Consider the following 26,844-nt stretch of genomic DNA (forward strand, 5'->3'; position numbering starts at 1 on the left):
GTTCTCAAGACGGTTTATATCCATAAGTTACCCTGATGGGTCTCGCTGTCTCGCATGCAGGGTATTCATAAGAAGTCCTGTTAAAATCAGTCGAGCGAAAAGCGCACCCACCTATATTGGATTAGGACACAAAACCAGAACAACGTTTCCTCGCGTGCAATTCAAAATGAACAATTTCCTGTCAAGCGGAGTATTAAAAGTGACGTATACATCATACACACAGAGAACCCCGTCCGACTGTACACTCACGATAGGCACATTTCTATCAAGGGAGGGTGTGCGTACGTTCAGTTTGCATGTAAAACGTGCCCATCAGGAAACGAGGAGTGTTCTATCACTCAATGTTCTAGCCTCCTAATTAGGAGTCTGTACGGCAACTAGTTTAACGTGCGCAGGAAAAGTCTTCAGTATCACCCTAGAAAGCCCTGTAAGACCCAGTGAAAAATACGTGTGCGAGTACGAGTCTGAATGGTAACTGACCGTTGTCACGCTAAATATCACGTCGTTCGTAAACTCACTCGCACGCCAGAGGGAAAAGCCAGATAGGAGCGCTTGAGCGCGAGACTCAGACACTAGAGCCCGCTCGCACGCTAACACGCAACATTCTTAACTGGTAAACCTTCGTCATGCAATAAATTGATTCATTAGTGAAAGAGAACCCTTATTTCTGATTTTACAGGGTTCGTACCCTTTTTCAAAAACAAATTTCCAGGACTTTTCCAGCACTTTTCCAGGACTCAGACTGATTTTTCCAGGACTCTAAAATTCACATTAACCCTTTCACTCCCAAGATCTTAATATTAATTCTCCTTACTGTCTGCCATACATTTCATATTTTTTTACTTGAGTTTAACAGATTTCCAGAACTTTCTAGGACCAGTAGCCCTTTTCCAGGACTTTCCAGTCCTGGAAAATGCCACAATAAAATTCCAGGACTTTCCAGGACCCGTACGAACCCTGATTTTACCCTGCATATAGGGACTTATCCCCTGAAAGGAACTCAGTCATGGCATTTTGAGTTATTTTAGCTACGTACAAATTATCTTTAAATTGAAGGAAACCCGAAAATAGTAGTTCACTAAGATAGAAAAACACCAAAGAGATAACAATAAACAATAAAAGACTAGGGATGGTTAAGGATGGAGAAGATTAACATGGATTACAAACGATGAACTTGAAAAATTTAGGCTCAACTTTTCAAGGTGCACAAGCGTGACGTGGCTTCTTTAAGTACAGGTACGGCATGTCCTGATTGCACAGGGTGATATGAAAATTTTGGGCAGTCTTAGAGTTTTGAGTGGAAGGCACCATTTTTGCGTGAGTCACTTTCAGACCAGAAAGTGTACGTTTTGGGCTAGAATAGCTCTTCAAGTACACCTTATTTAACAACGTCAAAAACCAAGACACATTTGGCAGTCTTAAATGACAATGCTTAAAAACAAAGCGATCAGTTCCAACTGCAACTAAATAGTTTTACAACACTGTGCAATATTAAAATACAAAACATTTCACGATAAAAAGCAATCGTAAAAATGAAAATTGATTATCAACAAAGGGAAAATAATCTAGATCATTTTCTCTCGTTACCAACCAATCCACATGTGCACAGTTCTAATAACTTAACTCTTAACAAAATACATCTTCTAAATAGAGATGGCTAAGTGAAAAATTCCTGTAAAAGTTCTGTCTACAGAGCAATTGGAACAAACGAATGCGCGTATATACATATTTCCTATTATTTACAATTATATATAAAATCTCGTTGCATGGCAACCATAAATGTGCTATCAGTCAACTTTTACCCACACGAACGAAAATAACCACGTGACCGCGACTGTCAAAATCAACCCATCATGCTCTAATGTACATAAAACAGAAATTGTCATGAGAATTTTTCCCGCCTAAAAAACCGCAGCTATCGCCTCATATTTAACTTTACAACTGTACTCTTTGTAACGCCTTGTAGCAACCTTGTTGAAAGTAACGCGTCAAACAACGAAAACCGGAAGTGGCGTGGAATTTTTGTTCAAGACCGCTGAACGCGGTACGGTAGGGTTTTCCTAAGAGGTTCAAAAATCCAACGCCGCTCTGGTTTCCGTTACTTAGAAGTACTTGAGAGTTTGACTGTTTGAGGCAAAAATGAGCAAGACGTTCGCAACAGTGACAGTCCAAATTATAGAGCGATAAACTAGGAGGATAACAGCATTAAATTCCCCATGCATATGCAGCGCACAAAACGTCCTTCTGAGGAAATATCTCAGTTGATTTGGCTTGAAATTTAAGAGCGGTAGGTTTGGCGGGAACTGCGCGCGCAGTGCGTTAAACCGATGCGCATTTAAGACTACATATACACTTAACATACAAGCGTTTGAAACTACATCTCAGACAGTTTAGCATTTCGAGAAACCTAATTGATCAGAATGAGATCGTCGCCAGAGCCGTGGATTTGCATTGTTTGTGTTTTCCCTCGCCGAGTCGTCCACGAATATAGGATTGTGTACAACTGCAGCATGTTTCCTCAACACTTCCTCAACCGGTTCATACATGGGGTTATCTCGCGCAATGGCTACGGCATCGCCTGAAAGTCTTATTTCAGTTTCTGTGGACGTGTTGTCGCCATCAGATTTGGTATCACCGTCTCGTTCGGGTTCAGCGATAAACGCAGGATTTTCAAAGTTGAACTTACTTCGTTGCATCATTTCTCGAAACGGCGAGCTCACCTCAGGCTTGCTTCGTCTATTGTGGTATTCAATCCGCGCATTTTTCGATCTGTATTTTCTTCGTTTTCTTCTCCTCCACACGATAATCAGGACGATGATGATAACAACTAGCAATACGATACAGCCGATCATCGAGTAGAGTCCCGCGGGACTAATTCCCGTACGGTTCCCGCTTCTGCTGCCATCCTCAGTCACAGCAGCGGCTTTATCGCAAGTCTTTCCAAAGTAATTCGGTGGACACACACATGAAAAGTCTTTCTCTCTTAAGGGATAGCACGTCCCCCCTTGAAGACAGGGATCGGGTTCACAGTTCCTCCAATCCAGTTCACAGTTTACTCCAGTCCGCGGATATTTACACGGCGTGCAATTCTGCCCGCCATAGCCTGGCGCACACCCTGAGCAGTTTCCGCCCCACGGTTCCTCACACCGGCACGAGAACTTCGTAGGATCTTCGGCATACGAAATGCACGTGCCGTTGCGAGGACAGATCGTCGGGTTTTCCCGACAGATTGTATCGTCCGTGTCGCAATTAACCCCAATATACGGATCTTTACACAGGCAAATGAAACCGTTTACTTTGTCGACGCATGTGCCGCCGTTAAGACAGCTGGCCGATTTACAGTCGTCAATGTTCGCGTCACAGAGCCTACCACTGAAGCCCGGCTTACAATTGCATTTAAAATCGTTGACGAGATCTTCGCAGTACTCTGTTCCGTTCATGTTACAAGGACTGGGTCGACATTCATTGATTTCCACATTGCAGTCGGGAGGGGACCATCCTGGTCTACAGTTACAAGAGTAATTTTTCCAGCCACCAAAACCATCTTGACATCCATCGATTGAGTTACCCGGATGGCATGGATCGGGGTCACAGTAGTTGATGTCACTACAGCGAAAGCCGTCACCAGTAAAACCGAGTTTGCACGAACACGAGGCTCGTCCCGGACCCGCTCGAGAGCAGATCGCGTATGGACTACAAAAGCTCTTATTCATAGAACATACATCTACTTCCGCTACTGTGATGGTCAAAATATTGCTCGTACTCAGTCCTCCGCGGTCAGTTGCACGTACTCTGAGGAGGTATTGATCACGTGACCACGCATTTAGCTGACTTGCCACCACAAGGTTTTGTCCGCTGACCTGGAAGTCTACCATGATTTCGTTTTGCTCTCCTTCGACTGTAATATTGAATGAGGTATCGTACACATCTTGATCTTCCACAATAAATCTCCCGAGGATGTATCCAATAGGGGAACTTTCCAAAACGTCCACTTTCGTCTTTCCGTCGAGCGTAACACTGCTCGGCGGTTCGTTCACATCGGTGATCGCGACGTCAAACGTTTTAACGAATTTTAAGTCTGTCAATACTTCGCGCGTTGTCAGTTGTACCGTGATGAGTGGCGTGGCTTCGTGATCGAGCGGAATTCGTGAAACGACGATAAGATTTCCGACCAGACGAAACGGTACACCTCGTGACGTTAACTCGAAGGAGTAACCAGTCCGCGTGAAGTCTGCATCGATGATAATAAAGCTTGTAACGACTGCTCCATTACTTGCATTTTCTGGAATTGTCAACGAAGAAAAGATGACATCCGTCGGCGCTTCAGGCACGTCTAAGACAAAAACAAGCAAAGAACTAATAGTGGACATTTTGGGAACGCCATCATCGGTGCATTTCACATACAGCGTGTAGTTCGCCCTTGTTTCGTAATCAAGCCTCTCACGAACTAATAGAGAGTTGGTTCCAGGCTGAATCATAAACTCCGTCGGCACCGAGTTCACATCGCTTGAACGTTTTCTCCGCGAGTTCGATGGCGTGTGCACGTCGACCGTGACGAGAAGTTTAGCTTTGGCCTCGCTAATGAGTTCGCACGCATGCGTCTGGGGCCGCACGGGATTGTTGGCGTTATCTTCGTCGATGACCCACAAATAAGCTACAATGGTGATTCCGACATCAGCTGTTTCATTTACAGTCGCGACAGCCTGGGTCACAAGCTTAACGTCCGACGCGTTAACCGGGGGATTCGGACTCAAGATTGTGTCCCCTGGGGAGTCTGTGAAGATCACGTTCGATGGAGGATCATTCGCATCTAAAACTCGAATTACAAAATCTCTTTCGTAAGACAAGCCACCGCTGTCGCTACACAGAAGCGTGATGTTATGCGTGGAGTGTTTCTCGTAATCTACAGGCAATCCGTTGCCAGTTAAAAACAGCTCAATGAGCGACACGTTTATCCTGACTCCAAATCTCCCAGAGCCGTCGTTTAGAAGTCGACAGTGAAACCACTGGGAGAAAGTATCGGGATCTTGTACTGTAACGAGTCCCACGACTGTTTCGATGGGTGAGTTCTCTTTAACACTTGCTGGAGCCAGCTGAATGCCGTACGGAGGCTCATTTACGTCGAGAATGGGCAGCGACAAAGTCACAACCTTGGAGAGCCACGAGTGCACACCATCATCTGTAGTCGTTACAGTGATGTTTACATGACGGTGTAGTTCATAGCTGAGAGCGGTGCTGTCCGCCACATACAGCTTGTTCGTGTCTCCAAGAGAGACAACGCCGCTTGGAGTTTGAGCTTGGATAACGTAGGTGTGTGTCTGTCCGCTGTCCTCGTCCAGTGAGGTCAGTTCTCCAATCAGTGAGCCAACCTAAAAAGAGATACGTACCAGTAGTTCAGTTAGCTAACGGAGCGATTACGTCATCTTTTATCTATCTCTCTTACTGTAGAACAAGTAATAGAAAACAGTCCAGTTTCAAATATAAAGACTGCAGACGCATCTGCACAATACAAGTCATACTATGTCGTAACAAATTCACCCTTATTGTCACAGTCCACTCTGTGGAGTACAAATAACTCGCGAAAAGGGTACAAATATCCCATGATATTTCAGTCTGAAAGACAGGTTTAAAAGTTTTTTATAGTTGTTGTCATTCTAATCCTTTGCTGCGCGAGAACGAAAAGTACAAGTCAGCTAAAACGTTGGTTAACCTGAAAAGTAAGTCGCTATTAGCAGATCCGAGTTACTATCTCTTTGCCTAACCCCAAAACTAAATCACCAGAGCTCGTTATTTGACCCAAAGGCAAATACTACATTGTTGCTTCACTACAATGTTGATTAACCTCAGATGAATGTCTGATCAACTGACGCCAAAACTAGATTACTGATACAGGTATAGTGTGTAGAAAGTAATCAGGCAATTATTTTGATTTTGGTTTTACTTTGGTTTGAGATTGACTGAGTAGTCTTAATGGTAAGTAATTGGTTTGGTTTTGGTTTTACGACTCTCAATTGAAAACCGCTCTATTAGGATCTGAATGTGGTTTATCTGACAGCTAAGAAAGGACTTGGTGCTAGTGCTGAGCTAACACACTTCGTTACGTTATCAATAACACTAGACCTACCCGCTCACCTTAGTATTTTCAGGAATAGCTGTCCCTTGTGGTAACACTATTCCTGTCGGCGCGTCATTGACATTGAGTACACTGACCACCACCCTTTGCGTCAACATTTGGTTACCGCTATCAGTCGTGGTAATGTTTATAAGGTAAACGTTTTGCTCTTCGTAATTCAACCTCACAAGAGCTTCCAATCGGTTGCCTACAATGTTAAACACCGTGTCCGGTGATACGCTGTAGGAATGGTTTTGCCACTTGTCCTGATCAGCAGTGCGCAGGATAGCAACCAGCGATCCTGGACTCAAATTCTCGGCGATCTAAAGAACAAGACAAAATAATCAAGAATTCAGTTCTCCTTACAGTGACAACATCTTGTTACAAGAATAAAGGGAGAAAACGTTTGCGTCAGACCAGTGGCCCACCCAGGCGAAGCTTTCTACTCCTCCCTAGATGGGATGTTAGTTCATCGCAGGATTACGTCCCACCCCAACTGAAGTATTAAATTCGCCGGTATCCATTTATACACCTGGATGGAGAGGGGCACTATGAGAAGACCCCGGCTAGGGCTCGAAGCAGGAACGCTCGGTCCGGAAAACAGCGCGCCTCCAAGACTAAAGAAAATCATCAGTTAAAGGACATTTTGTATTGACTTACCACTAAATTCTTAGAACTAAGATTTTAATAAAAGTATGTTGATCAGTAATAAGAATTACTATTTTGATTATGGAAATTTGTGTTAATGATAACAGTAAAACCTAGTGGCCTCTAATTACTAATCCGCGGCGAGATGACACTGCAACATGAAGCCGGACGTCGAAGCTAGATAACGAAATTTAAAATTTTAAAAGGGAATTTCTGAGTAGACGTTTAACCCTTAGATTTCTTTAAACTAAAAGTGTGCCTGGCTGACAATAAATGAGCAGCCGTATAAAGACCGTACGAGACCACGAAACTTTTATAATCGTTGGACAGCAAATGCCAAACATTGAGACAACCTGGTAACAAAAATCAAGCAATCTTCGCTATCACCCATCCCAGTAGACCACGATATCTGTCGTTTGTTACCAATTACGATTGTTAGAGTACAATTTTATACCAAAAACAGAGGCGAGGAAATGAAGCACCATGAAGTACCTCGAATTTTCCCGACGATGACTCTATCCTGATCGGCGGCTCATCAACGTCTGTCAACTTTACAACAAACTGCTGTTGAGTTGCTTCGCCATCCTGATCCTGACATTCAATGTCTACCAAATGATCTGGACCATCCGGGTCTTCAAAGTTTAACATCCGGGAAGCCAACACTGTCAGTGCCAAACCGCTGACCTTGAACCTGCCGCCAGCGTCGTTACGCAATCCACAAGTGATGCTTTGCGGGACGAACGCTTCATCCGGGTCAGTGACATTTATGATCCCCACCACAGTCCCAGTGGGTGAATTTTCTGCTATCACGTGGTTACTGAGTACAATCGAAGTGGGGGCCTCGTTTACATTTGTGACGTAAATGGTGAAGCTCTGATTGACAGTGAGGGAGTGGTTAGCATCCTTGATCTGTACTGTGATGTGGTGAACCTGAGCTATTTCGTAGTCTAGCGGCCGTCGAGTCATCAACTTCCATGTGTAAGAGATGCTCGTTGGACGAAGCTGAAGAAAACAGACAGCTTCAGTATTGACACGCTACCGTAATAACAGCTACAATGTCGGTGACTTTAAAAAAGAAAAATTAGGACTATCCCCTCCTCTAGTTCAAAGATGGAAAAAAATAGCGCGTTTTGATTTAAAAGCGAATCCTCTCTTGATTTTGAGCCGCGAGAGGGGAATGTCATTTCTGTTTTCATTCCGGACAAGACCGTAGATCTATCACTGACCAATTCCTACTGAATAACATTCTCAAAAATATTGCCAACTTCTGCGATGCCGTTGCTTCTGTTTTGCAACAAGACCGGGTGCAAAACCTGCAAAAATCTGAACAGCCTTCAAATGAATAGCCTTCACATGTCAAATCGGGCCTACTTTTGAACTAATTCAGTATTTACATTTACCTCAAAAACTGACCCAGGGTCACTTAGGATCTCAATAGAGAGGGGGCTTAGCTGAGGGTCTTTGAGAGTGATCACACCAACCAGTGTACCAGCCAGGTTCTCGGCCACGTGGTTATGATGAAGTACCAAATGTTCCGGTGGTTCATACACGTCAATCACCTACAAAGATAAAATTGAAGGGTTTACTCACTGGAAAGCGATTTTGAGGATTGGAGGCAGAATTGTCAGAATCAATATTGGAGAATATTTCTTACTTGGATGCGAAACACCTCAAAATTCGTTGCCCCTCCACTTCCATAAACACGGATGACCACATTGTACTCATTCTCCTCCTCGTAATCCAGCGGCCGCGTTGTCACCAAGTCTGGTGAATTTACAGCGTTTCCGCTAGCCAAAGCAAAAGTTCCGTTGGCATCATCATCCAACTGGAAAACAAGAGTATCATTCGGATCAGATGTCCTGGCCGTGACATGCCCTATGACACTGCCTGCGGGCTCGTTTTCTTTCACATCTGTGGAATCCAACGAGATGTTCATCTTCGCTGACAGAAGGTTGCTCCTCACTTCAATATACAGGGTCGTTGGGAAGCTTATACGCTTGCCGTCACTACAGAACACGTGGATAGGATGACGAGACGACGTTGCGTTCGTCAGCGGTTTCTCAACAAAGAGCTGAAGCCCAGAGACTCTGAACAAGCTTTCAGGATCCAAGAGGTAACAGACATGCGAGTCACTCGGGTCTTCATCCACAACAATAAACGACCCCACTAGACTCCCCACGGAAGCATTAGAACTGACAACCTGATGCGACAAGCTCACGGCGCTCGGAGCATCATTGGCGTCCAGGACGCTGATGTTAAAGCTCTTCGCGATAATAAGTCCTCCTTTATCCCGGCACCTAATCTCTACACTGATCACACGCGAGCTGTCCAGCGCTTCGAAGTTAATATCCCCGTTGACAAGAACAGCGCCGTTTTCAATGTTAAAGACATCATCGTTCACCACATCACAGATTCCGGGATCATTATGATCAGGGTCCGCCATTGTTATATCTCCTACGCGGTAACCAATACGTTCATTCTCTTCCACGCATATCCCGGATGAAGATCCGCAGGGTTTCTCTGGGTGAAGGATAATATCCGTTGGGGCTTCATTCTTGTCGAGCACTGTGATGTTTAAAGCCTGTTCAAATGAAAGTCCAGCGCTGTCAGTTGTTCTCAAGACAATTGGTAAAGGATTTTTTATTGTCGTTTCGAAATCAACGTCGGCGAAAATTTTTAGTGTTCTCCCTTCGACCGAGAAGACGCCGCTGGGATTGGAAACTAGAGCAAACGTGTGGTTATCATGGAGGTCTGGATCCCGAGCGCTCAGCGAACCAACAACGGTACCCAGCGGTGCATGCTCAAGAAAGGCATCCGCAGACAACAAAATACCGCTTGGATTTTCATTCAGATCAAGCAGGCGAATCTCAACCGATGACGTCACGCTCTCACCAAAAGGATCAGTAGAACGCACTTTTAACGTCCAAAGATCACGTGACTCGAAGTTCAACCGCTCCGCCCAGGCAACCACTAGGGACGATTTGTTAATAAAGACTACTTCACTGCCTCCTACAATGGAATAAACGTGTGACTGTCCGAGGTCTTCGTCCACTGTTGAAAAGTTCCCTATCACGGAACCGTTCTGGGTTCCCGCCGGGGTATGTTCTGAGAACTCGGGGATTACACCCCCGCTAAATAGAAGCCCCGTTGGGGGATCATTACAGTCCATAACTGTGATATTGAAGACTGATATACTGGACAGCCTCGGAGAACCGTCATCTTTAGCTTCGACTGTCAAACGGAAGCTTGACGTTTCCTCGTAGTTCAGTTTGGAATGAAGCGTCAACTCGCCGCCAACGAGTCGAAATCTGTCGCCAGCATCTGTGAGCGAAGAATAGATGATTTCTTGTCCGGAGTCAACATCTGAAGAATTAACAATGCCGATGACAGTTCCAAGAGAGGCGTTCTCGTAAATCACCGACGAGGATATTGTAGGTGGACCTGCCAGAAAAACAAACAAAACAAAAAGAAATTAAACAAATTGCATGGTCTGGTCAAAACAGTTTTCTTCGGTAGGAAAAAGCACCATTTATACACCGGGGAGAGTAGCTCTGTGAGAGTAAAGTGTCTCGCTCAAGAATACGACGCGAAGGCCCCGGACAGAGTTTTAATTTAAACCGCTTCAACTAGAATTCAACATGACCACCATTAGGCTATTGATACTCCTATGCTAACTTACTTGGTGGTTCATTGACATCTGTGACGTGGACAGTCAGGTTCTGTTTGATGGACAGTTGTGGCACACCACTGTCTATAGACATGAGACACACCGTGTACACTGACTGTCTCTCGTAGTCCACTGCACCAGCCAGGACCAACGTGCTGGCATTATTGTCCACATCAAACACACCAGCGCCGTCAATCACCGAATAAGTAAAGAACTGCTCTTCATCATTGTCGACCGTGGTCAGTCTTCCTATTACAGTGTCAGGAGGTGAGTTTTCAGGAACAAAAGGCGAAGACAGTAAGATTCCGAGAGGCGGACTGTTGGAGCCTGGGAGCTGACTTGCGCACTGGGCTTTGATGACACTCCACCGACCGGAGGCTTGACACGTGATGACGCTTGAACCAATCAGAAATCCTTTGGTACAAGACAGCGTGCAAGCCTTACCATAACTGAAAACAGAACAAAACGGCTTCAGAAACGTTTCACTAAAACATATTCGGTGTCAAAATATGGCAAAGAGTGTCGCAATAGTAAATACCAAAGTCATCACACTGGTCAATTACAAAGGACACGGTCAAAAATCCCGGGTCAAAAACTCGAAGCAAATACACCTACAGTAGTTGACATGAAGCGCGGGAAAAGGCATGTACGCGAGTCATGACTGGTTTTAGTTTTACCTCTGACTGGATGGCAAAGTAGTCCGCGAGATTTTAAGCCAATCGTGTAGTATAGAATGCGAAACCAAAGCAAATGTGAATTATTTTCGACACTCAATTGAAAACCGCTCTAAAGGCTAACCTAGTAAGTTCTCGAATGACACTATAGTCTCTACCTAACCGGAGTGCTATTCGCTTCTTGATTGACGTACTCTTCTCTATCTAACCAAGACACTTTTCTTTTAAAATACAGTCGAACCTCCACTAACAGCCTTCTCTCTACAACGGGCACCTCTCTACAACGGCTACCTTTTGGTCCCGACGGACGGTCCATACATTCACTATTATTTTAACCCTCTACAACGGCTACTTTCTTCTGCCCCCAAGTAGGCCGTTGTGAAGAGGTTCGACTGTAACCTAAGATGCTACTGCCAGTCATTCCAATAGCTATACCTGCCTACATGGTGTAAGTTGTCATCGACTGTCTCTCTAGAATTGATATCTAACCTGTACTGAACTGCAGTGCCGTCACACTTCACCACAATTCCCGGAATTCCGTCAGGTTTCCCACAATCCATCACGTCACATGTGCGCCCGTCATCTGATAAAGTATGACCAGCGTCACAGCTGCACACGTAAGAACCAATAGTGTTGACGCAACGATGCTGGCAGGAGTGATTTGATTGGCTACATTCATCAATATCTGCACACGTCAATTGATCACTGCTCAGAAGGAAGCCTGGGTTGCAGTCACAGTGGAAGCTTCCTCTGGTGTTGACGCAGAGCTGCTGGCAGGAGTGTTGGCTGGTTAAACACTCATTGATGTCATCACAAGTCTTGTTTACTGGATTGTAAGCGAGTCCCGAGGAGCACAGACATTTGTAAGAACCTGCAATGTTCTCACATTGATCTGAAACAGGAAATAGGAAATAGTTCAACTTCCACATGGTGGTTGAATCTAACATATAAGTCTGAGGAGAAAACCCCAGTGTCTGACCTTTCAAGTGAAAGCTATTGGGCAATACTTTTATGTGGTACTGTTAATTATGATGTACAAGGTGGTTCCAACTTTCACATCTGTGACCAATAAAATGAAAGCTTTTTAGCGGTACTTTCACGTTACACTGTTATGTATGATGTAAAAGGTGGTTCTAATTGAGTTTAAACTCTACCTTTAACTTAAGTTAAATTAGTTACATCAGAAAAATGACGACTCATGCCATTAAGCTAATTGGCTAAAACTTCAAAAGGTACCAACTGAAGATACATGTAACCCCCGCAATGTCATGTTAGATTTGAACATAGTACACAGAACCAAGCTTTATATTTAAACGACACAAATGTAATGACAATCACATGGTCACTTTCATATTGGGTCACCTCCCTCAGGTGTCAATGATGACGATTGAGACTTTATCATTCCAATGTCTTTACCTGGGCACTGGTGGGTGAGTGTCTGGCATTCATCTATGTCCTCACAGCTGTGTTTATCAGCTGCCAGCATGTATCCAACGCGGCATGAACAGTAGTATGAGGACTCTGTATTGTTGCAGCTAAACTCACAGCCTCCATGATTAATGCGACACTCATCAGCATCTGAAATAAAAAAAACATGGGATCCTTAAGTTTGTCACTTCGTCCATAAAAGAGACTATTGCTCCAACTAGCATTCTTAGCTCTCTCTATTCAGTTGATACTAAAATGGGCCACAGGGTGACTGTTACATGAGCGACTAAGAGCTACTAAGGTGGAGTACATGTTTCTGGAAAAAAAAAAAATTTTAGTAGCAGTCATCATCATCATCAATTCCAGTTACCCAACTGGAAAATAATTAAAATTTCATACACCTTGCCCAATTTATCTTCTTTTTTGGGGGGGGGGGATGGGGGGGGGGTTATGTTAAACTGTCATGCTCTCTCAGCAACTCTATGCTACTTTTATGTACTCTTATACAATTTTGAACCACCCAAATTTTTTGTAAGAGTAGAATCATTGGCAATTTCATCTCTTGTCTTCATCAGGACTGGGCAAAATTGCACTGAGGTGCATACACATACACATGTACCTTGGCAAGATTTCTTGTCACTTTGTAAAGTGTAGCCCTGCAAACAGCTGCAGTTGTAGCCACCAGGAAAATTGATACACAGTTGCGCACAGTCTCCACGACTGTAGCTGCATTCATTTATGTCTGAAAGCATTAACAAATAATCAATGGTTAACATACATATATTTGTCTCATTCATCAAGTACATATTTATAACAATTTATGACTCGCAACACTTCTTATTAATAATAACTGTATAAATTAATATCTGACCTTGACATGTCTTATCATCAGATGCAAGTTCAAATCCCAAGGGACAAAGACACTTATATCCACCAATCAGATCTAGGCATGTATGACTGCATCCTCCATTTTCTACCTGACATTCATTAAAGTCTGCAAAAGATCACAAAAATGTCTTAAGCTATTAATTTATTAGGGATGACATGACAATGACATACCAGCCCAACATGGCCCAACACCCTCTTCTTTACAGACTCAAACTGGGACAAATGATTGAATTTTAATGACAAACAGCTATCAAACAAAACTGTGGCATTCAATATCAATTTTTCAGTCAACAGTGAAATACATGCCATGGATGCACACTCACCTAATTTTCTTCTAGTGATTCTTATCATCCTAATATTCTAACATGTCATGAATGTTTCAAGACATTTATTATTTTATTAATCTGTTTATTTCTGCAATCAGTTCCAGAAAATATCAATACCCACCCCAGGGAAGCTTATTGGAAGTTCCAAAGAAGGGAGAGGGGTGTCTCACAAGCCAAGATTTTCAAAGGAAAGTACGAAACAGTCTGGAATTTTCAGAGGGATGGGTTTCAAACCAAAAAAAAAAATCTGTGGGAGGGGTACATGTATGAATATTTTCTGGAACAACTCAAAAGGTGATTAATTACACATTCAAGATCTAACTGAGTCACAGATTTAAAGTATAACAGCTCAGCTAGTGCCTGTTGACTGGCAACTCATAATTTACCTGCTCCTGGCTGCCGATCAGGATGATACACATGCAGCGCCGTAGGTCTTGTCATACCACCAGTTATGCTGACCCTGTCATCACCATCATCCTTGTTACAGTGCTCAATGCTATGCCGCTGCCAATCACTCCAGTACAGCCTGCTGCCAAATTGGGTCAATGCATAGGGATGATATACCCGGGTGCGATCAATCAAAACGCTACGATTCTGACCATCCAAGGATGATTTTTCAATCTTATCTGTATTAGCATCTGCCCAGTACAGCATCTTGTCAACATAGTCTAATGCAAGCCCATTTGGCCAAACAATACCTGCATTTACAAGCACCTCTTTCTGTGTCCCATCACTCATTTTTGCTCTTAATATCTTTGGTTCACTTCCCCAGTCTGTCCAATACACTTTATCATTCGCTGGATCAACAACAATAGCTCTTGGCTTGTCATGCCCACTGCTAATTAATGCCTGACGCTGTGTGCCATCTAGATTAATAACCTCAATAATTTTCTTATTAGCATCTGTCCAAAACAGCTTTCGACCAGTCCAGTCAACTGCCAAGTCTTCAGGGATTCCCAAGTCTTCCACTATAAAATCCTCAATTTTCCCAGAATCCAGGCCATTATTGATATGCACCCTCTGAATTTTTTTCACACCAATGTCTGACCAATAGATCATCTGTGTTTTAAGGTCAAAATCCAGACCAACAACATTCGTCAAGCCACGCACAACATAGTTATATCCAGTGCCATCAAGATTCACTTGACGAATGTCCACGGTGTTACCAAAGATGATAAAAGGTTCTGAGCTGAGAGACTGTGACAATCCGACTAAACAAATTAAAACTGAAAGAAAAAGTCACAATTATATGAACTATCATAATGTTAGAGTACAAGTAAGCCTGAGTTAAATTCTTTGAGCCATGATCATTGTCTACATGTATTAGTGAATAGGAAATGATGAAAGAACCTTTCAGATTCATAGATTCCCAATAGAATACCTGTGGCTGAGTGGCTACTAATACATGTTAGACATAAATTCAATTCCAAATGCAATCATCTATCTGTACTGTATTATCCATATACTGACTAAGGTGAGTGATTCTCATTAGATAGTTATTTACAGTGCAATCCTGATTTTTCTATAACCTCCAAGGGAAATGAAGATTGGTTTGAGAATCAGGTAGTTCGAGAAATCAGAGGTAAAATTCCAGTGCTGAGAGGAGGGCCTGATGACTTTTGGTTCGAGTTATTACTAATTAATTGGGAGGTTCAAAAGATTCCGGGTTTGAGAAAGCGGGATTCCACTGTATAATGAAACAACCCAATCATGCATGATGTCATTTTGCAACATAATACTCTTTGCCTTCCCACAGTGACTTTTTTTTGAAAGGAATGTCACAAAAAAGTGGCTTATTTGATAGAAATGTTAAACAAATTCTCTATTTGAAAGTATTATGAAATTCTCTCATAATACAAATTAATATTACCAGGTTTGGACTAAAAGGGTTAAAGATGTAAAATTTTATGCACCGCTCTCTATTTAAGCTGGGTAAATATTTTTTTTTACTCACCAAAACAAACTGTAGACAATCCAATTAGCAACCTCCAAACTTGAACGTGGTACAAGATCATCATTCCACGGAAACTCGAACACCTAGTGACAGAGATTTTCAGATTTTTCGTGACTTTAAATTTGAAAACACCCTTTAAATGTGAAGTACAAGTCCAGTTGCATGGAGAAACAAAGAAACACGAACATTTGATATATTTAGCCTCTGAACAATGGAACTGAACACAAAGGAAGCGACGTGGAATCCCCTCATTTCCTCTTATAATATTGATTTAAATTGAAATTACTGAAGCACGCAAGTGCTGAAACGTACATTTTTGAGAAGTTAAATAACAACTCTTTGAATTTACTTTATGTTTTTGCAAGCTGGTGAAAGTAAATTAACCATTGACTCACTTAACTTAAGTTTTTATCAGAAGACTTTACACGCGACCCCGCATCAATTGCAAATTAAAAAGAGGTTGGTTTAATCAGTTTCCTCTTATCAACCTCGATCTCGCAAAAATTTGTACAGAAAGTAAACAAACCAACCAACAGACCCGTAGAACTCGGATGTTTTCATTCATTCGGAGAGGCATGCAGTTTCATAAGCTCAAGTCATGAATTTTTAATATGTCATGGGGCATTGAGCTCTTATTTTGCAATTTGAGCTAATTTGCAAATGAGTTCGGTCGAACAGCAGATATCGAAACACTTTGCTTGTAAAACGTACAATACTGCCGTTTTAACGCAAAAGATACCGCGTTTAGCAAATCAGCCAGCAGTGACAAATTCCAAAGTACAACGGACTGACAATATCAATAATTAAAGCCAGAAGAAAACACACGGGACGTAAACGGGATGTTCCTAAGGTAGACATTAATCCTGCCTTCACGAACAACAAAAACTTCCCTCGACTTAAGCTTACCTTAACGAAGACAAAGCAATCGTAGATATCTTTAGCGCCCAGGTACTACGTTAGGTCGAGTATAACAGCGTTGTTGGCCGCTTATCTAAGTAAATTCTTCTGTCCGCTGGCTGTTTCTTCACTGGCTTTCGAACCAGGGTACTGGAGTTGACGGTCCAAATATTTTGGGTGCTCATGTTGTCGACCACTTGTCACAACAACAAAGTGATGAACCACAAAATAAACAAAGCAGAGAGGTTGACTCCCGAGGATGATGGGATAGTTGGTCACTTAACATTGACAATGTTACTCTTTGGTTTGCAAATTGCTGCAAAATAAAACTCTGCATGAGCTCGAAAAATTGAAGGAAATGTTTTTGCAAACACGTTCGGTTAGTCTTCGAGTCAACTCGGTAAAGTTCGGTATCAGTCGGGGAGCAACGAACAATAATCCGCGCTAGCCTGGGGACACGTAGTAAACAAAAGGGAAGAGAATGCAGAGGACTCGGATGGCTACGTCTGAGGTGTAACTTTCGATAGTTTTTCCCCGTACACTGAAAGACGCTCTAGAAACTGACGTGGTAAGTAGCTAGGGAAACTACCGCGTCGATCAGAGTACAGTGTTAACCGAATAAGATTCTGATCTTCTATGCATTGGGAGAAGTAATTTTACTAGGTCGTCGACTGGGCCGACGACACTTGGTTCTCGGTCTTTCATTTCTCGAGAGCTAGTTCATTTTTACTTGAAACAACCATGTATTGGAAACGTTGTACCATATGAATATGCAGTTGATATGGACCCACTATTAAGGCCCCCCACAGGAATCCCTATAAGAAGGTACCAAAACTTAAAAGGCACTGTAAGCATATCCCATTAAAATTTGTGCCATTTGCGAGTCCCTCACTCTCCACTCTGTGCCCCTCCAAGGTAAAATAAACTGAGATCAGCTGTCTTTATGTTGTTGTATAGGTCCATCTTGTGATCTAAATTATAGTCTAATTCTTCACACAGATGATCAACATCGATGTCTACTCTGACCTGTCCTGTCCGTGGTGCTATGTTGGAAAGGCACGTCTTGACAAAGCCATTCAGAAGTTCACAGATGCCAGCATCACTGTCAATTGGCATCCATACATCATTGACAAAAATATCGCTCCGCTGGGTGAAGATTATATGGCATACAACACAAGGAGGTAAAATCAGGATATCTACTAACTGACAGACTGGTGGTCAGGCAGTTAGAAAGACAGATCTGATAGAGTCTGATAGATGTAGAATTACAGCAAGGTACATCTCCGCCATCTTGTGGAGGCATGGTGGCCTCATGGTTAGTGCCCTAGTCTTCGGATCAAGCGGTCCGGATTTGAGCCCTGGCCAGGGTCATTGTGTTGTGTTCTTGGGCAAGACACTTTTCTTACAGTGCCTCTCTCCACCCAGGTGTACAAATGTTACCTACGAATTAATTGCTGGGGGTAACCCTGTGATAGACTAGCATCCCATCCAGGGAGGAGTAGAAATACTCCTAGTCGCTTCATGCTACGGAAAGCGGGAAAACCTCCAGCCTGATGGACCACTTGGCTGGTATACTTAACCTACCTACATTTCTGCCAACTCTCCTAGACTATACAGGAGTCTCTTGGATACAGCCCAAATCTCCCAGCCTCCCATACACGCCACCAAATCTCCTACTATATGAAGTTAAGTGCTTAAACTACATTTTTTACTCTTATTTTGAATCATTTTAATGGTAGAATTGGTGGAACCCTAGTTTTAACATGATTTGATGGTGGTTGATGAGGTACATGTAAAATTAGTGATCTCCCAGATTTAGCTTACTTGGCATCTCAGATATAGGAAGATTAAAAGATAGGCAAGTAGGCAATAATTTGCTTATTTGATCCATTTATGAATTGATAAATTGATCAACTGATTGATTGATCAACTGATTGATTGATTGATTGATTGATTGATTGACTGATTGATTGATTGATTGATTGACTGCTTGCATATGTGATGGGCCGATGAGGAATTGTCTGATAGGCTGCTTGCTTGCTGGCTTGAATAATATTATTGATTGATTGACTGTCTCATTGATTGATTGATTGATTGATTGATTGATTGATTGATTGACTGCTTGCATATGTGATGGGCCAATGGTGAATTGTCTGAAAGGCTGCTTGCTTGCTGGCTTGAATAATATTATTGATTGATTGACTGACTCATTGATTGATTGATTGATTGATCGATCGATTGATTGATTGATTGATTGATTGATTGACTGCTTGCATATGTGATGGGCCAATGATGAATTGTCTGATAGGCTGCTTGCTTGCTGGCTTGAATAATATTATTGATTGATTGACTGACTCATTGATTGATTGATTGATTGATTGATTGCTTGCTTGATTGGCTGATTCCTTGGCTGATTGATTGCTTGCTTGCTTGACTGACAGACTGACTGACTGACTGATTCATTGACTGACTGACTGATTGCTTTTTAAGGTGGGGAGGTGATGGCTGGACAAGATCACTAAGACAGGCAGGACAACAAGATGGATTGGAATTCAAGAACTGGAAGACATGGCCTAACTCTTTACATGGCCACCGACTCATTCATCTAGCTGGGATTCAGAAAGGCCCTGAAGGACAAGCAAAAGCTAAGGACCTTTTGTTTCATATGATTTATGAAGATGGCAAAAATGTCAGTGATGTAGACACTTTAATTGAAGCTGCAAAGGAACTGGGCTTGGAAGGTGGCAAGAATTATCTCAAGGCATCTCATGATGTGGATTTGGTTTTATCTGAAGATTCTCGTGCAAAATCTCACATGAAGATATCTGGTGTGCCATATTTTGTTATATCTGGTGACGATAAACAAAAGAAGGCTGTGTCTTTGTCAGGTGCTCAGGGCACAGAACGGTTTTTAGCAGCATTTAGTCATGTTGTTCAGTAGTCCTTGTAGAGCTAGTATTATTAGGGGTGTCACACAACACTTGTCCCCATGCAAAGTTGTGTGTGACATTATTGTTATTGAGTGTTTTATTGTAATTATTTCTCTCAAGTGGCTTCCAGAAAAGAAATGTTCAACTTAGATGTTTTATTGAATAGATGTTGTAACATCCACAAGTCTGAGTGTTTGCAAGGAAATGCAAATTCTGCAAAGTAAATGTATGATTGTTTTCTTTCAAGACTGATTCTCTAGGAGTGATTTCTTTAAAATTCCAGTTAGTTACCATTTTAACTTAAGTTTAACACCATATTTTTTTGTTTTTTGCTTGTCTTGTGTGTTTTTTTTTTGTTTTGTTTTTTCAAGTTATTTAACATGAGCTGTTTGCATCAGGGCCAAAATTTGCAACTTAAGACTTTGTAGTCTTCATAATCTTGTATCCCTGAGGCAAGCAGCTTAGGATGGGGCATATTTTTGAAGTGGAGTCAAATGTGCTGCATGCAAAACACAAGGCTCACATACAAGCCAGTTCCTTTCACCTCTTGGGTCCATCTCAGTCAGTTCATTTGTTCCCAGATCACTTGTCACTTGGTCAACTACTTGCTCTTTGCAGTTTTTTAATTTCTTCCTTTTTTGTTTTGCCGGTTCGATTGAGGGTACACCATAAAATTCTGATAATAAGCCTTGGGTTGATGGCAAGCTTGTTACTGGGGAAGGGGACAAGAGAGGGAGGTTTATTGGGGAGATTATACCACGATTATCAGTTGAGCAAGGCACAACAGAACTTCGGTTACGAAGGTTTGGACAGTTTACAGTGTTGTAACAATACCGTGTCCTGCAATTATGCACGCCTTGCTGCCAATGATGTCAAAGGCTGACAAGTTGTCACTGGAAATAGAGCCAGTTGCCCGTGACAACAACGTGAGTTGAACGTTGAAACTTGGTCATCAAATTTTCGTCGCGCCTTACTCAACTGATAATCGTAGAATTAGGGTGTGAGGCTTATTATCATAAATTTTATGGTATATAATGTCATCTCCTCATTGGAGAGGAGCAACCTTGTTAGTTTTAAATCGAAACCATTTGCGAGCCTCCCTCGCCTTCTTCTGTCCGTTGTCTTCACTCTCCATCGTTAGTTGATCAACATCTTCAAGTGAGTTTGTTGAAGTGTTCCAGGATGAAGCAGAGCATGACCTTGCTCTCGCACCACGTTGCACGTTCTTCCCACTTTTCGGCGTGCAGGGTTTCTGGAAGTCTTCATCCAAAGTTGTGGAACTTTGCCATGGTTCTTCTTCACTGTGGGGACTATCCCGTGAATTGGTTAAAGAAGCGCCAGCTGTCGCGCCCAACTTCCCGTTTTTCTCGCTATGCGAGATTGATTTAAACTCAGTGAAGGGCCAGGAACAAGCAACTTTTGGTTGCTCAAACTCTTCTTCAGGGGATTTAAGTACCCTGAAGGGCCAGGAACAAGTAACCTTTGGTTCCTCGAATTCTTCGTCCATGGTTGTGGAACGGTCCCATGAGTTGGTGGAGGGAGAACTAGTTGTAGCGCTTGCCTGCCCATTTCCCTCACTTTCCGTAGTTGATTTGATCTCTCTGTGAGGTCTTCCAACATTTGGTTCCTTGAATTCTTCTTCCAAGGTTGTGGAACTGTCCCATGAGTTGGCAGAAGGTGTTGTATTTGCGCCATTTGTCTCATTTTTAGTCTTTTCTGAAGTCGAATTGACCCGATTACAGGGACGGCCAGTACTTGCTTTCTGAAAACCTTGGTTCGACTTGGAGAAACTCTCCCACAACGCAACGACGCGGGATCTCGTTTTCACGCTCTTCCTAAGCTTGTTCGTTACGCTCGCGGAGGCCTTTTGAACCTCTCTGAAGTCACGGCCAGTTCTTTGTTGTTGAAGATCTTCATCTGAATTGATGGGACTGTTCCACGAGGTCTCGGTAGAAGGGCTTGTGCTCGCAGAACTGAAGCTACTAGAGCAGTTATCCGAGCTGCTGTCACGGCAGTCTTCAACTGCCACGCCAAAAATTTGCGCAATGGTTTCGTCGGTTGGCAGAGCCGCGTGTCCGCTGTCTGGGTCCCGTGCCGCTGCCTTCTTGATTGCATTTTTAATCTTCTTTATGATTCGTATTTTATTGGCGCGCGCCTCCTCCTCTTGGCTGTGGATGTGTTTCGTCCTCGGACGGCGCCGTGGTTTTCTCTTCAGCTTTTCCTCGGCAAGCTGTTCCCTTTGCTCGAGTTTCTTGGAACACACCTGTTTCCATCTCGAAGAGCGCGGTGGCGGCAGTGAAATGTGGGGCTTGCCATTGAGTCCGGATGGACCAGGCTCGCTCTCCGCGCTGTTTCTCGCTTTACCTGTACCGTTCTCACTCTCTTCTTCTTCTGACGGAAATGACGATGTATCTGAGGAGATCTCATCGTCGGCCTCGAAGCCAAGAACTTCAGCGCTGGAAGATACCACCGAGGCACTCTCAGTGTCTTCTCTCAGATCTATTAACTCAGATTCCCACGAATCTGCGTTTGAAGGACGGTTCATGTGGATTTCAACCTTGGGTGTCCCCCCACTTTCTCCGCTTCCATCTTTTCTCTTGACTTTGTCAAATTTCCCGACTTTCTCGACTCTACTAACTGAACAAATCAGCGAATTACAGCTCCCCATGATTAAGCGAATCTTCTCTCAGCGAAAAAAATTCTCAATGCTGTCTTGATTGTGACGCAAATGTTATTAGCGATTGACGTGTCCTGATAAACTGCAAGTGCGCGCGCAAAATAAGGCGAGTATCCTTACTTTCAATACTGGCATTTTTTTCTCTTTAACTCTTCCTCGCATGCAGTCTTTTTAATAGAATGACAGATGTAAGTATTTTTTTAGAAAAAAAAAAGATTACAGCATTTTACTAAGTCTTTATTTCCTGTTTCTAGTTGTATTCAAATGATGTCTTTCAATCAGTTCTTCGGCGCAAAATCATGTAAGCGAGACTTGTGCGGGTTTCATGTACCTTGGGTACTGCGCGAGGTCCTGGGTACTGCTCCCGAGTTTTGGACGGCCAGCAAAATTTTTTCACAAACTTCCTGAAATAAAATACCTCATCTTAAGGTACTGTTTATTTATAAATTCAGATGTCGAAACGGTTCTAACAATGTTTTAGGCTTTTCTGTTGGGCGTGGACATTTAGTCGCCGACAGAAGGGCACTTTGTCACCGGAAGAAATTTGGTTCTCTAATTAGAAGAATTCTACTTGTATACTAATGCAATTGCCACAATCTGATTGGCTGAGCCATCGTAGACTATGCATGTGGCTTGAGCCTGTCTACAAAATGACGTTTTTTGTTTGTCTAAAGATTCGGAAGAAGATTCAGAGATATCATTTGGTAATTTAATTCCGCGGAGACTACAAAAAGGACATTCACTGTTCTGCGATAATAAAATTTTAAAATTTTTGAATGACTTGATGATCGTGTACACAGCTGCATGTTTCAAATTGCAATTTAGCTAAAATTTCGCTAAAACATGAATACTGCTTACATTGCGGAGAAATAAGGAAATTTATTAAGAATTCTACTTAAACAATTACTTTACCTTGGCCCCATCACCTATCACCTCAGTGATCAAGAGCAGATCATCTAGTTGTTCAGTAGTGACGTTTTCACTTGTGTCGGAAAATGATTGGTGCTACACCCGTGTCATCTTTTCATCCAATCGTGACGCATAGTTTTCCTGCGCCTTGCGTCAGCTACGTGTATTGGAGTGGTTCATTGTTTTGCATGTGTCCTTTGTGATTGGCTAGAGTGATTTCTTCGGTTTAGGTTTCACGACACTCAATTTGAAGACAGCTCTCAAAGCCCATGGGCTTATACTTAGCGGCAGGAGCGCAGTGACCATATACGCACGTGCGCACCTCCGGAAATCTCGAAAAAATAACTTTTATAAATTTGCTTGCAAAGATTGTCTTTAATAAGTTAAGTCGGTCGGTTGACAGTCTAGTCTCTCATATTAAACCTGCTAACAATTATCTCAAAGGCTGAAATATAACCAACGCAAGTTACCAAATGTTCAACGCTTTTTCATGTTGTGAGTTATGAAACTCCTGTTCCCTGGAAAACGAGGGAAATGGCATTTGCGAGCCAGTAAATATAGAAATTTCTCTTCGGTGCGTACTCCACGAAAAATGTTCGCTGCCCCCCTAGGGAGGGCTTTACTTTGGAGGCTAGTTTGGCTATGCGGTTGGGTATATTTTCCAAGAGGGGTGTGCGGTTATTACTGGAATTTTACAGTAATATGATATCCTTACTTACTCGCTCCCTTAATCCTCTTCGTCCCCTGTGGGACTTAAGGCAACAGCAACCCCCCTCCATTCATCCCTATGTTGTGCAACATGCAGTGCCTCGCCCCAAGTGAGTTTTACCACACTCGGCTCAGCCATGACAGTTCAGCGCCAGGTGGTTTTTTGGACTACATCATGCAAACTGTTCTGGCGTGTGTGTGCAATAATCAAGTTAGTTTATTTACCTTAAAGATTGATAACTTATGCAAGATATGGCAGCGTGTATCATTACTGAAGAAAGAAAGATTTAAATCAAATGGAGCTAAAAATCAAGCAAGTCGTAGGATGGGTTAGATTTCCGTCTGGTTCAAGCCCTTTGTATACTAAAGTAAAAAGTAGCAATGTTTGTATTTGTTACAAAGAGGCGTTTTGGATGGACGTTCTGCGTTGGATTGTCTTGCAATAATAACTACTTCTCGTATTGATTAGAGGGAATTCTGAAGCTCATTAATAATTCATCAAGTTTAAACAAAGGAAATCATGACCGTGACGGTGTTTGGATACCCGACCTTAATTAGCATAGATTTTTACGGTTTTATTTCTCCGTTCTCTCCTTAGTTTTAGTTTCCATTGAGAAGTTATATCAAACACTTTAGACAGTGTTTGACCACATTTCCAAACACCTCGAAGTTCGTCAAAAGTACTCCGCTGCGCGTTGCATTTTCAACTTTCTTCTCGGTGTTCGGAAATGTGGTCAAATACGGCCTTTCGTGTTTGATATATTACATCTAAATCGGAGGCAAGCTATAGACCCTTTTCATAAATGGCTGCCAATTATAAATTCTTTTGTAAGTATTAAAATTAGCCTGCCTAACCTCGTTCTTGACTTGATAATTCAAAAGAATTTTTACTCCCCAACGAGTTTAGTGAGGCTAATTTAAATACATACAAAAGAATTTTAAATTGGCAGCCATTTATGAAAAGGGTCTATATCTTGCTGTTTGCCGTAAACGTCATTCTGAAGATGTTGACCGTAAACAGAGGAAACTCTGGTCCTTTTTCGCTTGAAATTAGACGCGTTTGGGGTACATTTATATTTTCCTCGCCTGAAGGACTCGTGACCAATAAACGAATCTGCTTATAAAATGTAAAATATATCTTATACAATACCACTTTCATTATTTACAACTTTCATTAAAAAATTAAAATTCTAAATTAGTTCTAATCTCATATCATTCTCTGTCCCAAACCCACGCCCACCTCGGGTTGGTAATTCCAATTTAACGACGAAAATTCCTATTTACACCGGCGATTATTATACAAAAATCTGCGATATCCATATATGGACAATTCAACATTATGGTGAGGATACATTGACCCTTTCATAAGAAGTGCAAAGCTCTCTTACTGAGGTGTGTCCTCTGTTAGTTTTCGAGCCAGGCTAAAAACAGTGTTTAAACTGCAGCAAACTTGATGGGAGTGCTAGAATTAACCTTTCTTGACACGAAAGTCGTGCAGTATAATTTGATCAATCGAACGAGGGCCTGCAAGATACAAGGTCTGTGAAGCACTGCGAAGTAGGTGGGTGTGACGTGTAGCTCGAGCTCGAGTGGTGATTGTGCACAACCCAAAAGCACATCGGAGTCGATAAAAAAGTGAATTATTTATGTTCCGTAAAACATCACTCATGCAGGGTGTGCATGTAGGGGCCCTTAACCTAATCAGAATTGTTGGGACAACACTGGAAAATCCGACGCGCAAAGAATTAGGATGGTCATGTTTTAGATCCTTATTTTCTGATCTGCTTCAATCGAGTTTAATTCTCGGCGTTCAGCGGTCGACGTGCACGTATAATTTCACCTAGGGTCTGGATTTAATCTTATACACGTCCTAGATATTGTAGTAATCATTCAAGCCCAGGTTCGGAGGATATTAAGAAGTCTGTAGACGTCATAACCGATGGTCGACCTGGGCCAATATTCCTGTTCGTTTGAGTTCTCCTCTTTACATGCTCTTCGCTTTAAGGTCCTTCATCCTTAAAGCCCTGACATCAATATATAACGTCTCCCAACTTGCCTCCGCATGTTACACATAATACCAGTAGTGAGAACTTGGAATGTATCGAGACAGACTCTTCACGGTGGTCATTCACTTCATCCTCGCGCCCCGATATCTTGACTTGATGGTGATACCCTTGGGAGAAATGAGGCTTTCATCATTCCCCGGCTACGGCTTCACAATTTTTCCAGCCGAGGTACTCCTTGTCCCTCTCGCTGACCAGTTCCGTCGGAATTTTGGCGACGATTCTTTCTCGCTCTTTTTTGGCCGGTAAGACGAGCTCGCGCGCTTAAACGGCAGTGGAATGAAAAGGTTCTTTCCAGCAACCGCGCCAGCTAAAGAAGTAAGGGAAGAAGACAGCGAAGTAGATGACGACCCCACTCTTACGTCCTCGGTACTCGAGCTGTGAGCCAGTGGTTTGATGGAAGCGACGGACCCTGAGCGTTGAGTTTTTTGCTCCGTCGTGGGTACACCGTACACTTCCACAATTGCTTCCAAGAACTTCACAAAAAGTTGCGCTCGGTTGGCGTGACCTCTTTGTTCCTGAAGAAACAAAGAAGAAATTGCATGTTTGGTTGTGCCCAGGAACAAATCATTTGACACTTCAGAAAGATTTTACTAGTTACTCTTGTAGCCTGTGAACAGGCTCCGGTTGGGAGGGTCTGTTCACGGCTGGAAGGGCTGAGAAGAAATTGGCTAATAGTGAAGTGGCCGAGGGGTTTCGTCCCGTTTCCCCCTCGCCCCATCCTGGACTAGAGAGCCTGTTCACAGGCTCAACACCTATCACCAATTACTCTTGTTGATTTACAACAGTTAAACACAATGATTCGTCCATGTTTTAAAGAGGAAACATTTGACTACTTGGTTAAGCAAGAGCTTCATTGCACTCTCTTCACTTTGGTTGACTCGTTGACAACAGAAGAGCAATTTGAAGGAAAAGAAACTAATGTTCCAGGAAATTCAGATTGGAGGAGAATACTGAGAACAT

General features: G+C 42.7%; 3 protein-coding genes across 3 annotated transcripts in view; 1 reads left to right on the forward strand and 2 right to left on the reverse strand.

The window, feature by feature from the left end:
- Window positions 1–942: 942 nt before the first annotated feature.
- On the reverse strand, window positions 943–16,688 carry LOC145462574 (protocadherin Fat 4-like). Its single transcript, XM_081446131.1, has 13 exons — window positions 16,604–16,688; window positions 15,698–15,780; window positions 14,130–14,969; window positions 13,401–13,523; window positions 13,149–13,271; window positions 12,518–12,679; window positions 11,591–11,993; window positions 10,440–10,876; window positions 8,415–10,201; window positions 8,161–8,319; window positions 7,253–7,762; window positions 6,133–6,435; window positions 943–5,369 (listed from the first exon to the last, which is right to left on the reverse strand). Exons 2-13 carry the CDS (start codon window positions 15,759–15,761, stop codon window positions 2,391–2,393), a joined length of 7,890 nt encoding a protein of 2,629 aa, XP_081302257.1. The 5' UTR covers window positions 15,762–15,780; window positions 16,604–16,688; the 3' UTR covers window positions 943–2,390.
- Window positions 16,689–17,071: 383 nt separating this feature from the next.
- Window positions 17,072–19,583, forward strand: LOC145462575 (uncharacterized protein YwbO-like). Its single transcript, XM_081446132.1, has 3 exons — window positions 17,072–17,162; window positions 17,594–17,775; window positions 19,085–19,583. Exons 2-3 carry the CDS (start codon window positions 17,594–17,596, stop codon window positions 19,533–19,535), a joined length of 633 nt encoding a protein of 210 aa, XP_081302258.1. The 5' UTR covers window positions 17,072–17,162; the 3' UTR covers window positions 19,536–19,583.
- Window positions 19,584–24,792: 5,209 nt separating this feature from the next.
- LOC145462707 (neurofibromin-like) overlaps window positions 24,793–26,844 on the reverse strand; it is a 46,000-nt gene continuing 43,948 nt past the window's right edge. Inside the window, exon 75 of the mRNA XM_081446286.1 lies at window positions 24,793–26,399. Within this exon, the coding sequence (XP_081302412.1) occupies window positions 26,025–26,399 (375 nt within the window). The 3' untranslated portion in view covers window positions 24,793–26,024. The remainder of the gene's footprint in view (window positions 26,400–26,844) is intronic.

The sequence above is a fragment of the Orbicella franksi genome, chromosome 12, assembly GCF_964199315.1.
Source record: "Orbicella franksi chromosome 12, jaOrbFran1.1, whole genome shotgun sequence".
NCBI lineage: Eukaryota > Metazoa > Cnidaria > Anthozoa > Scleractinia > Merulinidae > Orbicella > Orbicella franksi.